Source organism: Chelon labrosus (assembly GCF_963514085.1).
Source record: "Chelon labrosus genome assembly, chromosome: 21".
In the NCBI taxonomy this organism is placed as follows: domain Eukaryota; kingdom Metazoa; phylum Chordata; class Actinopteri; order Mugiliformes; family Mugilidae; genus Chelon; species Chelon labrosus.
Window position 1 is genome coordinate 23,975,359 of NC_140354.1, and position 21,999 is coordinate 23,997,357.

The 21,999-nt window shown below is 46.5% G+C and overlaps 1 protein-coding gene across 2 annotated transcripts in view; it reads left to right on the top strand.

Moving 5' to 3' along the window:
- Positions 1–21,999, top strand: part of LOC311506946 (protein kinase C beta type) — a 46,400-nt gene that overhangs the window by 20,789 nt on the left and 3,612 nt on the right. The window contains exons 4-17 of one of the 2 annotated variants that reach the window (XM_084571102.1): positions 2,215–2,326; positions 2,417–2,545; positions 4,058–4,214; positions 4,351–4,485; positions 5,254–5,350; positions 6,425–6,568; positions 9,147–9,320; positions 10,293–10,384; positions 10,930–10,992; positions 12,026–12,164; positions 12,250–12,330; positions 12,482–12,589; positions 14,618–14,758; positions 17,264–20,346. In XM_084571102.1, the coding sequence (XP_084427228.1) occupies positions 2,215–2,326; positions 2,417–2,545; positions 4,058–4,214; positions 4,351–4,485; positions 5,254–5,350; positions 6,425–6,568; positions 9,147–9,320; positions 10,293–10,384; positions 10,930–10,992; positions 12,026–12,164; positions 12,250–12,330; positions 12,482–12,589; positions 14,618–14,758; positions 17,264–17,431 (1,740 nt within the window). In that variant the 3' untranslated portion in view covers positions 17,432–20,346. Of the gene's footprint in view, positions 1–2,214; positions 2,327–2,416; positions 2,546–4,057; positions 4,215–4,350; positions 4,486–5,253; positions 5,351–6,424; positions 6,569–9,146; positions 9,321–10,292; positions 10,385–10,929; positions 10,993–12,025; positions 12,165–12,249; positions 12,331–12,481; positions 12,590–14,617; positions 14,759–17,263; positions 20,347–21,999 lie in introns of those variants that run through there. The other variant, XM_084571103.1, reaches the window with a different exon arrangement.

Consider the following 21,999-nt stretch of genomic DNA (forward strand, 5'->3'; position numbering starts at 1 on the left):
CAGGGGTCCCCCCCCCCCCCCCCCCCACTGTTAATTACGGGGCCTCACCTCCCCCACAGTGTCATCTCCTTAATGAGTTCACGGCCTTACGACCTCCTCTCCTCCTCAGGAACCAGGAGCTGCTTTAAATATAGGAGACGTCATCTGGATTCATCTCTCAGCTTAAAATATCAACCGTACATTTTCTATTTGACTCTGAAGGTTCAACATTTAAAAAGTCTTTCATTTATATCTTTAATTTATAAATAAATTTATATCTTTAATTTATATCTTTAATTTATAAATAAATTTATATCTTTAATTTCAGTCTGATTAAATATTATTAGTTGTATAAAACTAACTGAGCGTAGATTTATAACTGATAACGTTGAGCTGGAGATGAAGACCTATCATCTTCCTCTGACCTCATCTCATCTCTCTCATAGTTCTTACATCTCATCCCTCTCATCTCTCTCATCTCTATCATCTCTCTCATCTCTCTCATAGTTTTCATCTCTCTCATCTCTCTCATAGTTTTCATCTCTCTCATAGTTTTCATCTCTCTCATCTCTCTCATAGTTTTCATCTCTCTCATAGTTCTCATCTCTCTCATCTCTCTCATCTCTACCATCTCTCTCATCTCTCTCATCTCTACCATCTCTACCATCTCTACCCTCTGACCTCCTGCCTCCCTGCGTCTCTCTCCACCAGCGACTTGTGTTTAAAAGAAGAATTCAATTATAGATGTGGGTTAATAGACCGAGTCCCTGAGGGAGCGGTCGAGGGATGAGAAGCTCTAATGAAACCTACATTTATGGGATGTATAGCGCTGCAGTGAGTCTGGATGACAGGAGCTTACAGATACAGACAGACAGAGTTTATTTATTTACTGCTTTTCTTTAGATGAAACCAAATCAAAACACCAGTAAAGACGTGAAGAGAGATGATTACTAGGATTCATCTCAGAGAGTCTTTGACTCAGGGCCTCTTCTGATGAGTAAAGATGAAGAGTAAAGCTTTACAGAGCCAGAACAGAGCTACACGGCTACATCCAGATGTTTAACTCATATCCACTTTACTCTCGTCCTCCTTCTGTCAAACCTCTAGTAGCCTGACTTCACTCAGAGCAGACCAGTCAAAGTCATAGATCCACATTTAACAGAGAGAACAGACGCTGAGAGCAGCTCTGAAGCTAAAAGAACCTCAACCTGAACCTGAAGCTAACACATGGAACAGGCCTCCCCCCAGCCCCCCCTGGCACCGGCCTCCCCGACCCCAGCCTCCCTGGCCCCCTGGGCCCCAGGGTGGAACTGCCAAGTTTCCCAGAATGCATTTCACAGGTGTCATCAATTCCAGAGTCTGTATTTCAGGAAGTTGGATTTTCATTTATTTGGTATCAAGACCCCTCCTTCTTCTTCTTTTTCACCCTCCTCTCTTCTTCTCCTCCTCCTCCTCTTTTTTCTTCTGTGGTCAGATGTTTGTCTTCCTGGTGGTTCTTGACTGGTTCTTCTCTGAAGTCCAGACTGTTTGTTCTCAGTTTAAAACAGCAGCATATATGAAATGCATTCTGGGATACCTGGCTGCACCAAGTCCCTCCTCATCTGAGTATCTGGACCGTCCCGGGTCGGGTGGTCCTCAGAGGACTTCCTCTCCAGTCGTGGAGGTTTTTCATTTATTTTTCCACATGTGCTCGACGCTATCGTTAGCTTTGACTGACGGGCCGTCGTCAGCTGACGGATGAAAGCGGAGGAGGAAGGAGAAGTGATGTCTTTTCATCTTGATTGACTTTTTCCACGCCTCCGTCTTCCTGACTGATCTTTTTCATTTTGATTTAATCGTTACCGTCCATCACTGCAGCTCCAGGAACAAACACACTGAACCAGCAGAGACGCCCTGAGGACGTCCATGAAGACAGTATCATACATGAGGACCAACCAGTCAGCTGTCTCTGTCTTTATACTGTCATATTAAATCAGCGTCTCCTTCTAAAGACACGTTAGGATCAGACGACTCCAACCTGATCAATGACTCTGATCTGTTTCCATGGAGACGATATCTAACGATGTGATCAGATAGGTGTGTTTACGTCAGAGCATCAATCACTGGAGGACTTTACTGATGAAGAGGAGGGGAGCATCTCATTCTTCTTCTGTCTGAAGGTCAGGAGTTAGAGTGTACAGTAGATTGATGCCTGATCTAATTCTTCTTCTCCTTCTCCTCCTCCTCCTCCTCCAGGACCCGAGAGCAAAGCATAAGTTTAAGATCCACACCTACTCCAGCCCGACCTTCTGTGACCACTGTGGCTCTCTGCTCTACGGCCTCATCCACCAGGGCATGAGATGTGACCGTACGTCCTTTTATGATCGACCCTCTACAATATGTTCTCCTGATGATGATGATGATGATGATGATGATGATGATGTGCTTGTTGTTCCAGACTGTATGATGAACATCCACAAACGCTGCGTGGCCAACGTCCCCAGTCTGTGTGGGACCGACCACACCGAGAGGAGAGGACGCCTGGCCATCACCGCCGAGGTCAAGACCAACGTCCTGACTGTCACCAGTGAGTGGGACACACACCAACACACACACTAACACACACTCTACAGCCAGTCTACATCTACACGGTCACCTGTCGCCCTCTGCTGGTGGACTGGTGGAGGTGCAGGATGTTGGGTCTGGGAACATTTAAGATTTATTGGTCGATAGGAGCTGAGAGGAAGAGATGGAGGGATGAGAGAGGTAGAGATGGAGGAGAAGATCACAACCAGCTCATGTAAGAGAAACAGAGTTGATGTCAAACAGCAGTGACACATGATTACATGGAGAGGATAAAGTAGAGGACAGGAGCCCAGTGCATCATGGGAACCAGACTGAACCAGACTGGTTCCTCTGGATCCTGGAGACTCCACATCCTGTTCTACTTTATAAAACCACTCTACTGGGGTAATCTGGATGAGATGGAGCTCGGCCTGTTAGAGTTTAAACCCAGTTAGATCTGTCTGAGTGAAACATGGTGAGAGGGTGAATGATTCCCAGGAGAAACATTTAGTGAACGGCTCCTTGGAGCAGAATGAAGATGACGCTTCAGGTTGTTGACACCTGCACTGAGAGTGACTTCTGTTATTAATATTTAAGAGCATCATCTCCTCCTCTCTGATTGGACTCATTTTACCCGTAGCGTCATGTTTTCCCTCCAGGTGGCAGCAGAGGTTCACTCTGCTTTCTACAAACTGAAATAATTCACTTTAATTCAATAACTTCACATGAATACCTGATCATGATCTCATCATCTAATGAACTGAGTCACATCTAAAGTCTGATCACGGGCTGCACAGACCTGGTCTATATCTGTTTGTTCTTCTTCTTCTGGTTGAGACAAGGAAACTTTACTCTGGCTTCATCTGGATTATCTGGACTGTTGTCATGCTGCAGGAGATAATTAAAGTGAGCAGCAGGAGGAGGAGGAGGAGGAGGAGGAGGAGGAGGAGGAGCAGTACTCTGATTGGTCCACAGGGGTCAGTGTGGAGCCATTAACAGTTTCCTCCTGTTTGCAGTGAGATGAAGAAAAAGAACCAGGATGAAGGAGAGTCTGCTGTTCTTCAGCTCATTGGTCACAGAGGTCAGGGGTCATAGAGGTCAGGGGTCATAGAGGTCAGGGGTCATAGAGGTCAGGGGTCACAGGCAGGATGTGGAGGTGGACGACAGTCTGGCTCAAGGGCTCTGTGTTGATTGCTCCGTGATGATGGTTGCTGTGCTGGTTGCTGTAGTGCTGATTGCTCTGTGTTGCTGGTTGCTGTAGTACTGGTTGCTCTGTGTTGCTGGTTGCTGTAGTACTGGTTGCTCTGTGTTGCTGGTTGCTGTAGTGCTGGTTGCTCTGTGTTGCTGGTTGCTCTGTGACCCTCCTCCATCAGTAGTTGGAGAGACACTTTAACAGAAATCATCTAATGGTTATTATTATAATTAATACAGTTCTGTGTCTGTCCTCTCTGTGTCTGTCCTCTCTGTCTCTGTCCCCTCTGTCCTCTCTGTCTCTGTCCTCTCTGTCTCTGTCCTCTCTGTGTCTGTCCTCCAGTCAAAGAGGGCAGGAACCTCGTCCCCATGGACCCCAACGGTCTGTCGGACCCCTACGTCAAACTGAAACTGATTCCAGATCCACGCAGTGAGAGCAAACAGAAGACCAAGACCATCAAGTGTTCCCTGAACCCCACCTGGAACGAGACCTTTAAGTTGTAAGAACTGATCTGATCTGGTCTGATCTGATCCTGTCTCTGAGACGTTATCATGGCTGGAAGGAGGAGGCTGACTTATCCTCTCTCCTCTCCTCTCTCCTCTCCTCTCCTCTCCTCTCTCCTCTCCTCTCTGCAGCCACCTGAAGGAGTGTGACAAGGACCGTCGTCTGTCCGTGGAGGTCTGGGACTGGGACCTGACCAGCCGCAACGACTTCATGGGTTCACTGTCCTTCGGCATCTCAGAGCTCCAGAAACAAGGAGTGGATGGATGGTGAGAGGGAGGAGGGAGGGAGGGAGGGAGGGAGGAGGGAGGAATGGTTGAAGGGATTGAAGGAAGCAAGGAAGGAAGGAGTGATGAAGGAAAGATTGGAAGAGTGAAGGTGACCTTGTTCATTACTGCACCGTGGGAGAAATACTTTTTTCATTCCAGTTCTATCAGAAAGATCCCTCTGTATCTCCCCCAACCTCCCCCTATATCTCTCTCTATCTCTCCCCCTCTGTCCCTCTCTCCCTCTCTCCCCCTCTGTCTCTCTATCTCCCTCTCTCTCCCTCTCTCCCCCTCTCTCCCCTTCTATCTCTCTTCCTCTCCCCTTCTATCTCTCTCTATCTCTCTCTATCTCCGTCTGGTTGTGCTGACTCCGTCCTGTCAGTGTTTTTAATGAGATGCCAGTATTTGAAGCTGAGGAGGAGGATGGGGGGGGGGGGGGGGGGGGTAAGTAAAGAACCTGAGAACCTCAGGGAACATGTGTCTGATGGAGGGATGGAGGACAGAGAGGGAATCTGAATTTAATAAATGTTTAATAAAATAATTATGAAAGAAAGAACACAACTGTAACGATAAGTCAGGGTGTTTGACTGGGATCTGGTCTGACTCCAGATTAATCTGATCTGGTCTGACTCCAGATTGATCTGATCTGGTCTGACTCCAGATTGATCTGATCTGACTCCAGATTGATCTGATCTGGTCTGACTCCAGATTGATCTGATCTGGTCTGACCCCAGATTGATCTGGTCTGACTCCAGATTGTCTCTGCTCCAGGTTCAAGCTTCTTTCTCAGGAGGAAGGAGAATACTTCAACGTTCCTGTTGCTCCAGAGGGAGAGGAGGGCAACGAGGAGCTCAGGCAGAAATTTGAGGTGGGTGGTAGAGGAGGACCAGTCCTGTCTGAGCTGGGGCAGCTGGCTGCATCCTTCTTCTTCTTCTTCTTCCTCTGTTCTCTTCTTCTTCTACTGTCCGGTCTGGCTCGCTCCAGGTCCAGACGTCTGACTGTGATCTCACAAGCATCATTCACACATGTGGTCACGTCTTCCCTTTTTCTTTTTATTCCTTCTTTTCCTTCTGTCCATCATCCAGAGTTTAGAGACAAAGCTCAGATTAGAACTGAACCATGGAAGGAAGGAAGAGAGGAAGGAAGGAAGGAAGGAAGGAAGAGAGGGAGGAAGGAAGGAAGGAAGGAAGGAAGGAAGAAAGAAAGAAGCTTCCATCCTCAGAGTGATGTCTTTGCTGATCTGTTGTTTGTGTTTGAGGAGATGATCTCTGAGTTGATTCTAGTTCAGATTAGTTTCTAGTTCAGTTTAGTTCTCAGAGTCTTTTAAAGTCTCTCGTTACTAATAAACAGACATGACTGATCCATGTGATCATCTCTGGTCTAGTATCATCCAGGTCACTGTAGACCAGATCAGGATGTTCTCTCCTCTCCGTCACCTTCATCGTCCCTCTCTGTGTTTCTTTTCTTTATCTGTTTTTCTTTCCCCTCGTCTCCTCAAGGTCGCTCTAAGACTCAGTCTCTGGGGGGGGAGTCTGGGGGAGGGGGGGTCTGGGGGGGGGGGGGTCCTCTGTGGTAACATGAGCTGCATGTCTCCTCAAACTCAGACTGACTTCAGTTTGACTTTGACGGTTTTAGTCTCAGAGCAGCTAGAAGGTTCAGCTCTGACAGATGGAGACGATGAGTCAGGAACATATGGAGGGAATCCACACAACAAACAGAGGAGACCAGATCTGAGACCAGATCTGAGACCAGATCTGAGACCAGAGAGTCAAGGAGTCTCCTTCACATTAAAACCACATTACTGGGTCTCAGTCGTGGTCCTGGTCCGTCTCTGATGCTGATATTAAAACTCTACTAGGCCTGTGTTTATGGATGACTCTCTAAAGCTCTCTCCTTCTCCTCCTCCTCCTCCTCCTCCTCTTCCTCCTCCTCCTCCATGCAGAGAGCCAAGATCGGTCCAGGAAAGAACGCGGAGGGGAAGTCGGCCAACGCCGCGTCCCGATTCGACTCCAACGGGAACCAGGACCGCATGAAGCTGTCGGACTTCAACTTCCTGATGGTGCTGGGGAAGGGCAGCTTTGGAAAGGTGAGGGTCAACGGGACGGGTCTGGGTCAGCTGATCAGGTGATCAGGTGGTCAGGTGATCAGGTGATCAGGTGATCAGGTGGGTCTGTCACGGTGAAGGATTCATGTACAAAAACACTACAGAGCTGAGAGAGAGGGATGGAGGGAGGAGGTGATGAGGAGGGAGGAGGAGGGAGGAGGGAGGAGGAGAGAGACGTGAGGCGATGGTGACATGAATGAACGGAGAGAGAGAAGGGGGGGGTTAAAAAAAACCTCAGAGTGAATGAAAGGAGGGAGGGAGACCTGGGAGAGAGAGAGAGAGAGAGAGAGAGACGTGAATGAAAATCAGGACGAGGGACAGAGAGACAGAGAGAGAGAGAGAGAGAGACTATTGTCTGTGTGTCAGACCTGTGTGCTGCTGGATGCCTGTTTCCATGGCAACAGGCGTTTAAAGCTGCACCGATGGAGAATCTGAGGCTGGAAGAATACCCAGCACACACACACACACACACACACACACACACACACACACACACACAGAGGAGGTCATGTGACGTGTGTGTCGTGTTCCTGAGTGTGTGTGGGAGGATGCTGCCTCTGAGAACATCTGCATCAGAATGCTAACGCTAACGCTAACGTAACACACACACACACACACGCACACACACACACGCACACACACACACACACACACACACACACACACACACACACTGGGTGCGTTTCATTTCTTTAACTCCAGGATGTGAACACTGAGTCACAGTCGTCGTAGCAACATGGACACCAACAGTTTTGATGTGTTTCCATGGAGACCAGTTGTTCCTCCACTAATCAGATCAGACTGATGGAGAAGAGAAGAGAAGAAGAGCTCCTTCTCCTTCTTTCTTCATCTCCTGCCTTTTGTCTTCTCCTTCTCCTTACCCTTATCCTTATCCTTATTCTTCTTCTTCTTCTTCTTCTTCTTCATCCTCTCCCCCCCTTCCTTCTTCTTCTACTGTTCTATTTCCAGTAGATGTGATGCTCCTCTCCTCTTCATCAGTAAACTTCTCCATTGATTGATGTCCTGACATAAACTCATGTATCTGATCACATTGTTTGATCTTGTTTCCATGGAAACAGTCATTCTGTCCAGTTAACGACTGACAGTGTAAACCTTCCTCTTCTTCCTCTTCTTCCTCCTCTTCCTCTTCTTCCTCCTCTTCCTCTTCTTCCTCTTCTTCCTCCTCTTCTTCTTCTGTCTGTACTAAATGAACTTGAGGTCATTTAACTTCCTAGAGTCACTCTGCTGCTGTATGAGCTCTCTTTCTCTCCCTCTCTCCCCCTGTCTCCCCCTCTCTCCCCCTCTCTCCGTCCATCTGCCGTCCCCGTGGACCCATGGACCCAGTAACCTCTCTCTACATTATCATAGCTGAATATTTATAACAGCAGCGCAGCAGAGACTCACCTCCTGATCTCACAGAGAACATCCTGGTCACAACAAAGATCTGATCACACTGATCCTCTCTCCATCCGTCTACAGACCATAATAATAAGACGTCCTCCACCCTCAGTCAGGACAGGAGCAGGAGCAGGAGGCCGAGGCAGAGGAGGTGGAGGTGGAGGTCCAGTTCTTTTATTAGAGTTTGAGGAAGATGTTGACATGTCCTACATGAAGTTAGCAGCTCGTTAGCTTGCTAACTGTTAGCCTCGGTGGCTTCTAGATGCTAACAGTAGCCTAGCGTAGAGGGCTATCTACCTGTTAGCTTGCTAACTGTTAGCCTCGGTGGCTTCTAGATGCTAACAGTAGCCTAGCGTAGAGGGCTATCTACCTGTTAGCTTGCTAACTGTTAGCCTTGGTGGCTTCTAGATGCTAACAGTAGCCTAGCGTAGAGGGCTATCTACCTGTGCTCTGTGGTTACTAAAGACGAGGAGGAAGAGGAGGAGGAAGAGGAGGAGGAGGAGAGATGAAACTAAACAGAAACCTTTGGTCTGAAGCGTAGCAGCATGTAGCTCAAAGTCCTTCAGCCGAGGTCAGAGGTCAAACTGGACGTCTCCTCCTCTTCTTTCATCGGCCTCTCTTCTTTATTTTAATCCCTCCCTCTCTTCACCTCCCTTTATCTCCCCCCCGCCTCCCCCACCTCCCAAACTGAGAACAGAAAGTTACACTAATCCTTTCATCCTTTGTCTCTTCTCAAAGTCTCTGTGTCCTCGCTGGAGTTCATGAGGGACGAAGACAAGGAGGCAAAACACTGCTCCTCCTCCTCCTCCTCCTCCTCCTCCTCCTTCATCCCCTCTTCCTCCTCTTCCTCCTTCATCCCCTCTTCTTCTTCTTCTCTTGGAGTTTTGATGTGAATCAAATGATTTTATTTTGGTCTCCATGGAGACGGCCCCTCTCTGATCAGGTTGGAGACGTATTGATTCTTGATTTATTTGGCCGAGCTTCTGTCAGGAGAAAGAAAGCGTCAGTTCTGTGGCCAAAGCTTTTTGTTTTTATTTTTTCTGCTCAATGTCGGACGATACAAGGCTCTACATTTTATAAATCATGCCCCTAACCATCCTAACGTCTCCCTCTCCTCCTCCTCCTCTTCCTCCTCCTCCTCCTCCTCCTCCTCCTCCTGCAGGTGATGCTGGCGGAGCGTAAAGGGACCGAGGATCTGTACGCCATCAAGATCCTGAAGAAGGACGTGGTGATCCAGGACGATGACGTGGAGTGCACCATGGTGGAGAAGAGGGTGCTGGCGTTGGCCGGGAAGCCCCCGTTCTTAACTCAGCTGCACTCCACCTTCCAGAGCATGGTGGGTGGTCCAACACGTCCCCCAGGTTTAATACATGAGGACGTTAAAGCCTCTAGAGGGCGTTAGAGGAACTGCAGGTCGTACTCCTTCCACCTCCTTCCTCCTTCCTCCTCCATCTACAGCCAGCTCATCGTTTTAGGTCATTTCAGTCAGAGATAACCGTCGCTGCATCCCAGTCTCCTCACAGAGCTGCATCCCGCTGCATCCCGCTGCATCCCGCCGTGGTCTGAACCTCGCCTGCTGTCTGCATTCGCTTTAGATTCTGACGTATAATCCACTTTACACCAAAGCCTAAATATAGCCCTCTGCCTCCAGACTTAACATCTTAACAGTGGTTTACGTTCACATGGACGCAAACATCTGCAGCGTTTCCACTGATCAGAGTCTCAGTCTCAGTCTCAGTCTGCGGTTAAAGACACGACTACATCCCTAACCTTTAAAGTTTAACCCTCAGCGTTAGGATTCCACCTTAACTCTGCTCAGGTTTAAAGCTTTTACATGAAACGCAGTGTGCAGCAGATTATAAGAGTCGTGTATGAATACTGTACGTGATGTGTTGAGGAGGTAGAACTAAGACAAATACAGAAAAAACTAAAGCTAGACAAGAACTCAGGACCCAAGGAAACATCAACAGGGTCAATGACAAAGAAAAGACTGGATGTATATCAACCAATCAGAGGAGAGAAAACACAGGAAGTAAAGTAAGAAAAACATTCAGAACAGAACCAGCAAACACAAACTGAGGTAAAAGCCAATCTCCTGACGGTATCAGTTCTCCACGGTCCCTCCACATCTCCTCTCATCCTCAGTTTTATTGGCAATCTCTGCAGATAATGGAGGAGACTGATGCCTCTCTCTGTTTCTTTCTTTTTAATCCATCCATTCTCGCTCCCTCCTTCTTCCATTTGACCCTGAACTCTTTAACGTTTGCTCTTATCTTCTACTCCCCCTCCCTCCCCCTCCCTCCCTCAGGACCGTTTGTATTTTGTCATGGAGTACATCAACGGTGGAGACCTCATGTATCAGATCCAGCAGGTCGGCAAGTTCAAGGAGCCTCATGCTGTGTGAGTATTAGACAGATTATATTACAGCGTTTTAATCCAGGCTTTAATCTGAGGGAAGGAGCCTCAGATTATTTTACATCTTGTTTTGAAGGAGAGGTTTTGCAGTGATGAGCTCCAGATGTTTCATCCAGCTCTTCTCTGTTCATCATGAATCCATACTGAATGGAACCAGATTCAGGTTCTAGGATCCAGTCTGTTTCAGACCTTTCAACATGTTCCCTCTCAGTTTATTTGTCATTCTGGTCACAGATGAACATCCTCCTCCTCCTCCTCCTCCTCCTCCTCCTCCTCCTCCTCACCGTCTCCAAACAGACTCCAGATAGAAACATGGTTCAGACCTCTGCTGTTGATCTTATCAGCTGCTCTCCGGCCAGGAATAGACAGCTCTGACCTTTACGCTGACACAAACACAAACACACAAATTACCCCCGTGTCTTGTTGTTTCTCATCCGTCCTCTCGTCCTCTCGTCCTCTCGTCCTCTCGTCCTCTTTCTCCCTAAACGCTGCTGTTGATTCTGATTATTTTTTTGTTTTGTTCTGTGTAGATTCTACGCCGCGGAGATCGCCATCGGCCTGTTCTTCCTCCATCTAAAGGGCATCATCTACAGGTAACAGGCCCAGAGCTAACAGCGCTAGCACACCAGCTAACACATTTAATAATAATGAGTCTGAAAGAGAAAAACACCTGAAAGCCTTCAGGACAGGACTAACAGCTGGAGCAGGACGTTGATCAACATGGAAGGTTATTATGATAATATGTAGTCTGGAGGGAAGGGTGTGTTTACAAACAAGAGAATCAATAACAAAAACAAAACCTTAAAATAAATCAATAAAAAGAAGGAAGAAGACGTAAACAACAAGGAATCATTGATGATCTGGTTTATAGGCTTAACAGTAGAATAATATATATATATATATGTGTAATTATAATAGTAGAATAATATATATATATATGTGTAATTATAATAGTAGAATAATAGCTGATTAATAGTTATTAATAGTACTGATGTATATACATGTAAACCATTAAAATACTAAATAAATAAACTGTTATTTTTGTATTTTGCTCAGTTATAATAAAAAATAACTGTGTTTGAAGAGAGAAGAAAATAAATAAAAAAATAGAAAAATGACTAATAATGATAACAACACAGGGTTCAGTCACAGATAGCAGAGACGCTGGCTTCCTAAATGTCTATGACTCATCCTGCACTCGGGGGCGTGTTCTAATTTGTGCGTTAGCCTGCAGCGAATGATAAACATGATAAACATAAAATGGAAGGTGGCCCACACATGACTGGGTCCAGCACCAGTCAGAGCTAACAGTAGGTGGCGCTGGCGTCTTGAACGCTGCAGCTTCTCCACCAAAGAAGATGTTTGCTTCAGATGGAACCACAAATGAATATTTCTTGACAGATAACAGGAGGAAGTGTTTCTGTTGGACATGAAATAAACATCAGAGCGACACCGACGCCCAACGACAGCAGCTAGTCTGTCTAATAACTAATAACTGCATAAAAAGCTTCAAACACTCTGGTCTCCCTCCGTTTGCTCCGTTTGCTCCGTTTGCTCAGGCCTGTGGAGACTGAGAAGATGCTGCTTCATTTATTTATTTAAGGTCTCACCTTCTTCCTGCTCCAGGGACCTGAAGCTGGACAACGTCATGCTGGACTGTGAGGGCCACATCAAGATCGCAGACTTTGGGATGTGTAAAGAGAACATGCTGGACGGGGTCACCACCAAGACCTTCTGTGGGACGCCAGACTACATCGCTCCAGAGGTAGACCACCGTTCTCTCTCTCTCTCTCTCTCTCTCTGTTCTTGTTGTTGTCCCGTCTCAGTGACTGAAGCGCGTCCTGTTTCAGATCATCGCCTACCAGCCCTACGGGAAGTCGGTGGACTGGTGGGCCTTTGGAGTTCTGCTCTACGAGATGCTGGCTGGACAGGTCTGTCCCCTTCTCATTATTAAGAATAGACGGGACAATGCTTGTCTCATTTATGGTGGACGGTGACAAAGACAGGACTTTAGATTCTTCCTCTACTGGTTTAATTTAAACCCCTCTTCCTCCTCTTCCTCCTCTTCCTCCTCTTCTCCAGCCTCCGTTCGACGGCGAGGATGAGGACGAGTTATTTCAGTCCATCATGGAGCATCACGTCTCGTATCCCAAGTCCATGTCCAAGGAGGCTGTCGCCATCTGTAAAGGGGTGAGTCCTGCACAGTCCTGCTCTCTCTCTCTCTGCTCCTTCTTCCTCTTCTTCCTCTTCTTGTTCTTCTTGTTCTTGTTCTTCTTCTTGTTTTTGTTATTCTTCTTTACCTTCTTTTTCTTCTTCTTCTTCTACTACTTCTTGTTTTGGTTGTTCTTCTCCTTCCTCTCCTTGTCCTTCATCTTCCTGTTCTTTCTTCTCCCTCTTCTTCTCCTTCTTCTTCTTCTTCTTCTTCTGTTTTAGTGGCGGTTGGCTAGCGTCAAAGCTAAGTAGGTCCTCTCTATCAACCCTCTGTCTCATCTCCTAACTCCATGCTTCACTGACCACAACACACACACACACACACACACACACACTCTCTCAGGCTGTGTTATGTATTAGTGATGATTACTGGGTCGTAGTTTTACAACAGCCGATCTTCAGTGAAGTATGAGAACTCGCTGTGTCCACCCCCACAGCTCCCACAGCTCCCAGCCCCCCCAGCCAGCAGCACCAGGGTTAACTCAGTGTGTGTGTGTGTGTGTGTGTGTGTGTGTGACATCCTTTTTAAACGCTACAAGATTTTTCCATTTTGAAAAGAAAAGAAAGAAGCAGAAGCAGAGAGCCTCTCCCCCCTCTACGTTTCAGCTCTTTGCAGTGAAGCTGAAAACAGGCGACACTCATGTATACACTCCCTGGCCACTTCATTAGGTACACCGGTCAATGCATTCTAATGTCCTGCAGTAGATCTGATCCAGGGACAGTCTCTGTTCTAGACGGACACGTTTTTAATTTATCAGTTTTCTCTTTTACTGAACCAATAACAAAAAAAAAGTAATTCTCATCCAATGTCAGCCCTGCAGGTTTCTGAAGTTTAAAACCAGAAGGCATCCACTGCAGCACATGATGCAGAACATCATGCATTCATCATGTTCCCACTGCAGCACATGTTTAAAGATAAAGATGTTCGTCTTCTGTTCACATCTGCTGGGATTAGATTTAGATTAACATCTCCTGCAGCACAGGTGTTGGTTTTAAAGGGTTTAAAGGGTTTAAAGGGTTTAAAGGATTTAAAGGTCCGTCGCTGTGTTTCAGAGTCACGTTCAGGTAGAAACAACAGGAGAGCAGCAGAGTGTTTGTTGCAGCGTGAGGTCGACCGACCCCTGGAAAATGTTGTTCTAGTTGTAAAGTAATGAGGTGTGACGGCTGCTCCTGAGGGAGCTCACGGCCCACGTCACGGCCTCCGTGGTGTTCTCAAGGTTCTAAACGGTCCTTCTGGTCGGTACGGAGGAGGAAGAGGAGGAAGAGGAGGAGGAGGAACAAACAACAGCTCAGACCTCCTGCTGAGAGCTGGACCTCAGGGAGCAGATGAGGGAGACGAGAGAAGACGGGATGGATGGATGGATGGAAAGAGGAGGAAATAAATAAAAGCAGTAATAAATATGAGCCCTGTGATAGACTGGAGACCTGTCCAGGGTGGACCCCCCCTCTAGACCAATCACAGCTGGGATAGACTGGAGACCTGTCCAGGGGGGACCCCCCCTCTAGACCAATCACAGCTGGGATAGGCTCCAGACCCCCATGACCCTTCACAGGACTAGAGGTTACAAAAGATGAATGAATGAATGAATGAATGAATGAATGAGTAATAAATACGTCCATGTTCAGATGAGCTCCTGGGTTCAGTTTAGTCTTTAGGACGTCCTGACTGGCTCCAGAGGTTTCTCTTCTTTCATGTGTCTTTACTTTTGTCCTCAGACGTTTTAAATCCTGACGCTGCTCTCAGGGTTGGAGCTTCTGTCCTGATCTGGACTCAGATTTATCACCAGAGGTTGAAGGAAAAGGTTGTGACTAAATAAAAATGGATGCAGAGATTTTCTGAATGGATGTGAGAGCTTTTAAATCAGCTCTGCCTCATCCATCCTCACTGAGCTGCAGGAATCCAGACGTTTAGATCAGGATGGACATAGAACAGACAGGTGGATGTATTGAGGAGGGACAGAGTGAAGGTCTCCAGACTGATCGTCTCTCTTGTCTCTGTCCGTCCAGCTGATGACGAAGCATCCGGCCAAGAGACTGGGCTGTGGTCCAGAGGGCGAGAGAGACATCAGGGATCACAGCTTCTTCCGCTACATGGACTGGGAGAAGCTGGAGAACAAGGAGGTGCAGCCGCCGTTCAAACCCAGAGCTGTAAGTGAGACCCCACACACACAAGGTCCTCCCCCCCCAGAGGAGGCGCCAGGAGTTAGAGTCCTGGTTAAACCTCTGAGCACGACCGGGAGGACGTCTTTACCTGAACACCGTCTGCACAGAAGGAGTTTTAAGAGGAGGGTTAAAGATCTGCAGGCTGCTAGCGGGGGTTAGATGGGGGGGGGGGGGGGTAGAGCTGAAACTCCTTCTGTGCAGACGACACGCTGTCGCCTCCTGTACCTCCTGTACCTCCTGTACCTCCTGTACCTCCTGTACCTCCTGTACCTCCTCCGACTCCTTCGACTCCTGTCTCTGTTTTCTGAACTCATCTTTTCACTCTGTGATGTCTGTCTGAACGACCTGGAACCACCGGCACAGGTAAGTGAGGAAGAGGAGATGATGATGATGGTGATGATGATGGTGGTGATGATGATGATGGTGATGATGATGGTGGTGATGATGGTGATGGTGATGATGGTGATGATGATGGTGATGATGATGATGGTGATGATGATGGTGGTGATGATGGTGATGGTGATGATGGTGATGATGATGGTGATGATGATGATGAAGGATGTGTTGTGGTGAGACTTTGGTGCAGAAGCTGAACGGGTTCAGAGTTTAGATGAATCAGTTCCAACGCTGACCTGAGATGACTATTTATTTTATTTTATTTTATTTTATTTTATTTTATTTTATTTTATTTTATTTATTTATTTATTTATTTTCTTATTTTATTTAATTAATTTTTTTATTTTATTTTATTTATTTATTTATTTATTTTCTTATTTTATTTAATTAATTTTCTTATTTTATTTTATTTATGTATTTATTTATTTTCTTATCTTATTTTGTTTTATTTATGTATTTATTTATTTTCTTATTTTATTTTATTTTATTTATGTATTTATTTATTTTATTTTATTTTATTATTTTATTTTATTTATTTTTTTATTTTACTTTTAATTTTCTGGACCATAGTCTGATGTCCGCTGTTATTTTTTAAGGCAGCGTTCTCAGGCTGCAGGCCTTTAGAGGCCGTGATACTGCCGCGTGTTCACGTCCACTTCCTGTCTGATAGAGGTCAACGCTCCTACGTTAGAGAGTTCTGGATGCAGCTAGAGAAGAAGGAGAAGAAGGAGAACACACACATCTGGTTCTGCAGCGTTAGTTTTATCTTGGTGCTGAGGAGAACATGAAGATCTAGATCTGAGGTTTAGAGATGGAGATCTGACTGTGGAGAATGGTTGATGGTTTGTGAGCTGAAGAAGAAGAAGAAGAAGAAGAAGAAGAAGAAGAAGTGAAGGATTCACTGAGAACAGATGAGAAACCTTCATGCTTCCACTTTCATTCATTCATCTGTCCTTTCAGAGATCTACGGTCTCACTGTTCCTCCATCCATCATCATCCATCCATCATTCATCCATCATCCATCTATCCATTCATCCATCTATCCATCCATCTATCCATCCATCCATCCTCCATCCATCATCCATCATCTACATTTTCTTTGTCCTCTCTGTGTTCTCTTCTCTTTTCTCATCTCTTTATTATCTGCATGTTCAGGAGCTCTCTCTCAAACCTTCGGTGCACTACAGACCAACATCATTTATTCCTTTGACCAAAATCAAACCCAATGAGGGTCCTGGTTCTACCTGGTTCTACCTGGTTCTACCTGGTTCGACCTGGTTCTGCTTGGTTCTACCTGGTTCTACCTGGTTCTACCTGGTTCTGCCTGGTTCTACCTGGTTCTGCCTGGTTCTGCTCCTCTAAACAGATCCTAACTAACCGTAGGTGAATTAGCCTCAGATTCAGTTTGACCCTGGTCTAATTTTTTATTTTTTTCCCACATATTTCCCCAAACTCTAACCGGTCCGGGTTAATTTCATTTATTCCCAGAGTCGTGTGGATTTAATGAGTTTGTAGTTTTCCTCTGGGTGATGTTGTCAGAGGACGCTGGATCCTTGTTGTGTTAATTAAAGCTCGGTGCAGAGAAACATCTGAGCGTCCCTGCCAGGCGTCCCTGCCAGGCGTCCTGCTGACGGCAACTTAATCACTTTGTTTTATGCTCATCTCAGAGGTAGAGGAATAAGGAACATCTTTATCTGCCCCCCCCCCCCCCCCCCCCCCCCAGCTCTGAACCAGGACCACGTAGCTTCAGTTCCTGGGACAGTTCTGGTGTAAATGTTCTCTCTGGCTGTAGTGCACCTCCAGGACCTCTGAGACTTCTCTGATCTGTTTAAAATATTAGAAGAAGGCCGGTGCAGTGGGGGGGGTGGGGGGGGGCTTCATTTCATCACCTCCAAAGAAATGAAATGGAACGCCCCCCCCCCCCCCTCGATCTCTGAGCCTTGCTCTGATATTTGGTTTGAACCACGTTCAGGTGACGTCACCTCTCACCAAGTTTTATTTTAACCTCAATCCATCCATCCCCCCCTCTCCCCTGCCTCACCCCTCCCTCCTGTACTCCACCCCCCCCCCCCCCCCCCCCCCCCCCTCTAACAGTGCGGACGTGATGCTGAGAACTTTGACCGCTTTTTCACGCGCCACCCTCCGGTGCTGACGCCCCCCGATGAGGAAGTGATTCAGAACCTGGACCAGGACGAGTTCCAGGGGTTCTCCTTTATCAACCCGGAGTTCCCAGGAACTATTGCTGCCAGCGAGCAGGCTTGATCTCAGCCCACCACCCACCCACCCACCACACACTCAGCCCCCGACCTCTAGTATCACCCCCCCCCCAACACACACACACACACACACTTCAACATGAATCCTTCAGACTTGTTGTTCACTCTGCTGCAGCTACGACCACAAACCTGACGACACGTTTTAACTACTAGAGCTGCAACAACCTGATGACTCACCTCTAGATAACTTGATGTTTCACCTGATGACAGAGTTCAGACTCATCCTGACATTAATCCTCATCAATAGAGCTGAGTCTGGTTTAATTATTCATCAGCTAACGGTTGCTAACACTTAGCACTGAGAGCAGAACGTTACTAGAAGTCTACCTGCTTTAGTTTTACAGGTTTAATTAGTTTAATAAGCACAAAACTCAGCTTGAAACTAAAAGTCCAACAGATCAGTATATACAGGGTCCTAACTCCACACAGGAAGGAACCAGTCAGCTGATGGATTAGAACCCAGAACCTTCTGGATGTGAAGCGTCAGTGCGTTTGTGTTTTCAGCAGCGCTGCAGATAGATCCTCCATCTTTATGGACGAACATAAAAACAGACATCGATTACGCCGACGTTGTTGCAGCCCTAGCTCTAACTGACCTTTGACCTCTGACCTCTGACCTTTGTCTGACCAGTAGAAACCATCTGAGCTCTAACTCTCTACGTCTTTCTGGATCTGGATTGTTTTTCTCTCTCGTTGTTGTTGCAGCGTGAACTCAGAGTCTGAGATAAATCACAGGTTCAGCCTCAACAAGGAACATCAACACATGAATCTATTAAACACATGAATCTATTAAACACATGAATCTATTAAACACATGAATCTATTAAACACATGAATCTATTAAACACATGAACACATGAATGCCGGCCCTGCGCCCCCAGACACAGCCTCAGTTCCATGTTCTGACATTTATTTGGGTGGAAACTGTGATTTCATTTTCCTTTTCCTGATTCCTCGGCTCCCTTTGGTTCGGCCCGTCAGTTCAGTGCATTTATAACCAGTGTATAATAATAATAATAATAATAATAATAATAATACTAGTGTCCGTATGTTTCTCCTTATCTTAGCTACAACTGGAATGCTTGACGTTTAATGCATGAATTTCTGTATCAAGAAGAAGAAGCCCTGGACCTTCTGTCCCGGCAGCGTTTCATCACCCAGTAACGACTCCGTTAGCGTCTTTGGGCCGGTGATGATGAACGCTGCTGGGACGCGTCCTGACTGAGGCTCAGTGACATGTTTCTTATACTCTGTTAGCTCGTATTTAAGCCATGGAAGCGACTAGCGGCTAGTTCCTCTGTGTTTTACTGAAGCATGACTCCGTGTGTTTACAGCGTGTGTGTGTTTTATATATGTGTGTGTGAACGAGTGTGTGTTCGTGTCCACGCCGTCCCACTTCACTTCCTGCAGGCAGCTCTGCAGAGGAAGCAGGAAGTAGAAGCAGAGGAGGTGGACAGACGAGTGTTTTCCTGCAGCGATGCGTTGATGCAACGAGGTCGGTCCGGGACAGACGCAACAATTAGTCCTGAACCTCGAGTTTGAATCGATTTAAACCTCAAACAGCGACGACTAAAAGGTTCTCTGGTAAAAACAGGAACAGACCCAAATGTGTTTTCTTGGGACGTAACATTTAAAGGCTCCACTCACTGTGATTGGTGTTTGAACAAGTCGCTAACGAGAGCTGCAGTAAACTGTGGCTAAAGGCTAAAGGCTAAAGCTAGGCCTCCTGAAGCAGGGGAGTGTGTGTGCGTGTGTGTGTGTGTGTGTGTGTTTGGTCTTTTGTTTTCCAGCGAGCAATAATCCTGCTGATCAGTCTCAGAGACCAGAGTCTTTAGTTTGTGCTTCGTTAACGTCCAGGAGTTCATCAGCGTCCATATCACAGGTCTTTAGTTTTACTGATGGTGCAGGACGTGACTGTTATTTCTAGGAATTAGCTTTTAATCATGTGAAGGGATTAATTACTGGAACTAGTTTCTCATGTCTGATGTCGCTGCCGTTAGATTTGAAGGTTTATAGGAGACGCTTTAGTTTTTACTTTAGTTTGAATCTTGGAGGAAGTTTAACGTCTGAACCTCTGAGACATCGATGAGACGATGAGAGACGTGTTGGAGAACAGCTGGCAGTGACTAGAGGTTAATGATGGACGGATGTAGACGGACTGATCGCTCTAAAGGACGTGACGCAGGTTTTTCTATCTTAACGACCAAAGCAAACATTTCATCACATGAATATTTCACCAGAGACAAGAGGAGCGTTGTTTCCTCTCTGCAGGTCGTTGGCTCTCGTCTCTGTGGTGCGTTCGAGTGCAGCGTCGGTTTGTTTGAGTTCAGTCTTAAGATCAGATGAGCTGCAGCTGTGATGTTGGAGGGATTCAGGGCGACACGGCAGCTTTAGAGGAAGACAAATCAACTGATGCAAAGAAATAACCAGGTATCCTGTTACTGCATAAAATAATCAGCTCCTAGGAGACGTGTTCAGGTTGTCCTGTGGAGTCTTTGACATCGTCCAGTCTTTAACTTGGTTTCTTGTCGTGTGTCAGTATTTATTTCAGCCTGCAGCAACACATCCACACACATATATATATATAAATACAGAAACACATATATATATATATATTATCCCTGTGTCCAGTGTTGGTTTGTTTGCTGAAGGAGAAGCAACATGAACTCTGCATGTTTGACCTTTTTATTAGTTTCAGGGCGACTTCCTGCCGACGTCCAGCTACTGTTTTGTGCGCTGTCTGTGAAAATACACACACACGTATATAAATATATATAAATATAAATATAAAATATCTAAAGAAAAAAAAGCTTTTCACGATGCTTTCCATGTGCCAAGTTCTTTTGTTTTTTTGTTTTTCCAACAGAAACAGATTTAGCTGAAATAAAGAATCTAAACCTCGCTGCTTGTGTTCTGTTGTTGCTTCAGGAAACGTCGTCTCCTCCGTCGTTATCATTTAAAACGTTTCTCAGTGAAACACGCGAAGCACAGACTGAGGTGAGGAGGAGGAGAGATTAGACTGGAGGAGGAGGAGGAGGAGGAGGAGGAGGAAGAGGAGCAGATAGATATGAGGGAGGGAGGGAGGGAGGGCGGCGTGCAGCTATGACAGGCCGTTCATATTTCATGGCTGCCACTTATCATAAGAGCCGTTCCCTGACGGAGCACGAGTCTGATGACTTCAAGGAAATAACGAGCAGAACGCGGCCTACATGCCCACGGCCCCAAAGAGCCACGCCGCCGCTCCACGCCGCCGCTCCACGCCGCCGCTCCACGCCGCTGCTAGAGCTGCTGTCAACCAACGCACCATTAACTGTTAACAGGAACTAAATACTCCTCTAATCATGGGAATAAAAACCTCCTGGTGGATGAGGAGTAGAGGTTGTGGTGGTGGTAACCATGGTAACCTTTACTAATCATCATCAGGTGAGGGACAGAAACATGGAGGTAGAAAAACAAGATGAACCAAGATGGAATCAATGTGGACAGAGACGATGGAGACGTGGAGACATCTTGGACGTCTTCTAAGACTCTAGACATTCAGGACATGGAGGAGGACATGGAGGAGGAGGACATGGAGGAGGACATGGAGGAGGAGGACATGGAGGAGGACATGGAGGAGGAGACACTTCTTCTTTTCTTTCCAGTAGATTTGATGCTGCACAGTAGCAGGAACAACTTGGTCAATAAAGTTCTTCTCCTCTTCCTCCTCTTCCTTCTTCTCCTCTTCCTCCTCTTTCTTCTTCTCCTCTTCCTCCTCTTCCTTCTTCTCCTCTTCTTCCTCTTTCTTCTTCTCCTCTTCTTCCTCTTTCTTCTTCTCCTCTTCCTCCTCTTTCTTCTTCTCCTCTTCCTCCTTCTCTTCCACCTTGAATCAAATAACAACTGTTTTCTCTTTACTTCTTCTCTTTTTTGATATGTTAAAGGACCAAAAGTAAATTCAGATTCACGTCGAGGCCGTTATAAATCCACTCGGTTATTCTTTAGAACCAAAATGTCGTGACAGAACTGAGCAGTGGTGCCGCTACGGGTGGGAAATACCAGAACATAACAGACCGTGGTCGGATCGTCTTTGCTCTGGAGGAAGCAACACGTGTTTCCACATATTCACTTTTAAAATTAGATTGAAAGTGAACTGATTTTAAACGTTGAGGATCAAATCAGAGGAAACTAAACCCTAATTATTCAGTTTGACTTCAGCCTCTGAAGAGGAGCGAGCTGAACGTATGTAGAACATGTAGAGTAACGTCTGAACGCAGCCTGACTGGCTCTACAGCAGCTACACTGTTTAATGTGTTCTGAGCTAATTGATGGTGAAGCGTGGAGGCTGCAGAGACTCTGACGTTAGCGTGGCTGTAGTAGCCAGCGTTCACGCTCAGCCTCCACGCTGCTGCTGCTGCTGCTGCTGCTGCTGCTGCTGCTCGACTGTTTCTGATAATTAATTCCAAACGTTGCGGCCTCCAAATTAAAGCCAGCCGCAGCTTATCAGCCCAAAACAGGTCAGCGTTCCTCCTCTCCTCCTCACCTCCCCTTCTCCTCTGTGCCTCCCACTCCCTGACA